Source organism: Hemiscyllium ocellatum, assembly GCF_020745735.1.
Source record: "Hemiscyllium ocellatum isolate sHemOce1 chromosome 27 unlocalized genomic scaffold, sHemOce1.pat.X.cur. SUPER_27_unloc_2, whole genome shotgun sequence".
Classification (NCBI taxonomy): Eukaryota; Metazoa; Chordata; class Chondrichthyes; order Orectolobiformes; family Hemiscylliidae; genus Hemiscyllium; species Hemiscyllium ocellatum.
The window spans coordinates 3,471,927-3,474,485 of NW_026867487.1; the positions used below are offsets into that span (position 1 = coordinate 3,471,927).

At 40.6% G+C, this 2,559-nt stretch overlaps 1 gene segment (V, D, J or C); it reads right to left on the bottom strand.

Moving 5' to 3' along the window:
* Positions 1 to 265: 265 nt before the first annotated feature.
* Positions 266 to 2,052, bottom strand: LOC132807667 (Ig heavy chain V region-like). The segment is given in 3 exon segments: positions 266 to 282; positions 1,532 to 1,840; positions 1,978 to 2,052. Coding segments are annotated over 3 exon segments (372 nt in total).
* Between the last annotated feature and the right edge of the window lie 507 nt (positions 2,053 to 2,559).

The following is a 2,559-nucleotide window of genomic DNA, read 5'->3' on the forward strand; positions in this document are numbered from 1 at the left end:
TTATACTGGTTTTGAAAGATTTTGTTTAGTTGGACTTTTGTGTCTATTTGGAACAACACAATTACGTCTAGTTGGATAGGTTGTGTTCTGTAGAGGTTCTTTATTCTGTTTTTGTGGTTCACTGTGTCGTTTTGTGAGTAAATGTTTGTATGTTTTAAAATGTAGTTGTCAACCTAGCTATCTTTCTCGCCGTACACTTACTGAACCAAAATGCAGAGTTATTGTCTGGGTCTGCCTGCTTAAGAATATTCCCAGTGGTCTGGCCTTATCCATAATTAGGCACTAAAAAACACAAAACATATTGGCACAATGAATCGCTTGATTTTTCTCTCCCTGCACCTTTTTTTATGATTCATGCAGCTCTAAGGCATAGCATAGACATCTGACACGAGGCAGGTAACGGTTCTGGAAACTTCCTTCAGCTCTTGGAAATGTAGAGTCAATGTTTGTAAATCTAATTCGCTCTTGTAACATGTGGGGTCCCTGGTTAAGCCAGCATTTATTACGTATCCCAAATAATCACATGGTGGTGAAGAGTTAGATTACCATATGTCTGAAGGTTTATGTAGGCCAGATCTGATAAAGATAGATTTCTTTCCCTGGCGGACATCATTACCGAAAATATTCATCACAACAATCGACAATGGTTATCATTGAACTCTTCGTGAATTATTATTCAAATACACAATACAGGAATTCAAAGCCTGTTCCACGGAACATGGGTCGTGCATCCTGTATTTCTGGATTAATAAACTAATGAGATTGTCCTCGCCATCGTCTCCTGTTTCCTAATCTGGAAGATGAGACGAAGGGAGGGAAACTACAGGCGGTGGTGTTTCCAATGCGTCTGTTGCCCTCATCCTCTCAGAGGGTAGAGGAGACCCGTTTATAAAATGCTGTCTCAGTAGCCTTACAGTCAATCAGCCGCAACTCCTGTTGATGATACACACTGCAGTAGCTGCGCTACACCTTAAAGAGGAGTTCATGGAGTTTGGCTGGAATGCCATCTGGAACAAAAGGCTGCAACTATGTGGCAAGATTGGAGAAACTGGGAGTCTTCTACATGAAAAACAGAGATCTACTGTGTATTTTATTCAAGTGCTGGGAAATTTTGACGAGTAAATTTCGCTTGTGTCGCTAAGTCAGTCAGATTGATTTGAGATAAATGGTACAGTAGAAGCAAGAACGTGAAACTTTATGCAGCTTATTGTGAGGATCAGGGATACAAGACCAAATTACTCGCAGAGAGGAAAAAACAATTAGAATGTAACAATATAAATGTATGTATAAAGAAGAGGAGAAACAGAACTGAATTTTCTGTGGAAATAGTCGAAGAGTGGGAATGATCGAGTTACAAATGAAAACAGCAGTCAGACACCTGAAGAGCAGAACAATTTCCTGCTGTTATTTACAATATTGTGATTATTTGAGTTGCTGTCAATGGTGCATGTTTTGTAGCTTTGAGATGAGCAGAAAATAGTGCATTTCCTCTTTTGGGTTTTTGTGCAGGTTGGTAACTGATCTGACTCACTGTGTTGCTGTGCACAATAATATGTCGCACCATCTGACATTTTAAGTGTCTTGATATCCAGAGCGAAGATACTGTTTGAAAGGTCTTTGGAAGCAATAAATCGTTCTCTGATCTCTGGATGATAATTGCTGACGCTTTCACTGTAATAGTGAACTAACCACTGTGGGCTCTTTTCAGGACTTTGGCGATACCAATGCATACTATAGTCCTTCAGATTGAAACCGCTGGTTTTACAAGTCAGTTTCAGCGACTGTCCGGCGAACCCCGTCTCTGATTCTTTCTGAGCCAACACCACCTCAGACTGAGCACCTGTTAAATTAAAACAGCATTTATTAAACTGGTATGACTGCCAATTGTGCACCTGTCATTGTGGTAGTGATTAACCGAGGAAAAAAACACACAGAGCCTCATTAAAATTCAAGAACAAAACAATTGGAGCTACTCACAGGATAAGAAAGCCAGAAGGAGAGCAAGGCGTCCTGCAATCAACATAATTTCTGGTGCCGTGTTAAATACGGCAGTCTGCTTTTCAGTCACTCACTGGCAAAGGCTTTTGTAGATCATTGATTTATGACCCTCAGTCAGACAAGCTTGTGATGCAGCAGGAAAAAAAAGGTGTGTGTTTTAGGATACACGTTATTGGTTGACTGAAATCGACGTATAGTATCAACAGATTTGGTTCTCTGCCTATTCAAAGGAAGGTTGTGCGGTAGCACCATCTCATTGTGAGCATGAGAGAGTTGAATGAATTTCCTGATGATTCATGTAGCAAGTTGGCAATGAGTAGCGTTTTGATGCTAATTTTAGGAAGTGCGTCATTCAGATAATTGATGGATTAGATGGCAAATGCCCTCTGAAACCATTGCCCCAGACTCTTCCAGAACTATTGTCATTTTCCCAGACTAAGAGAAACATCAACATTAAAAACAGTTCACTTGACGTTTCATGCCTGCTCTGACAATTTGTATGACGGTTGCTGACCATGTGCTTCAACGCCACATTCCCAGTCTCTCCCCATTTGTTGCCTG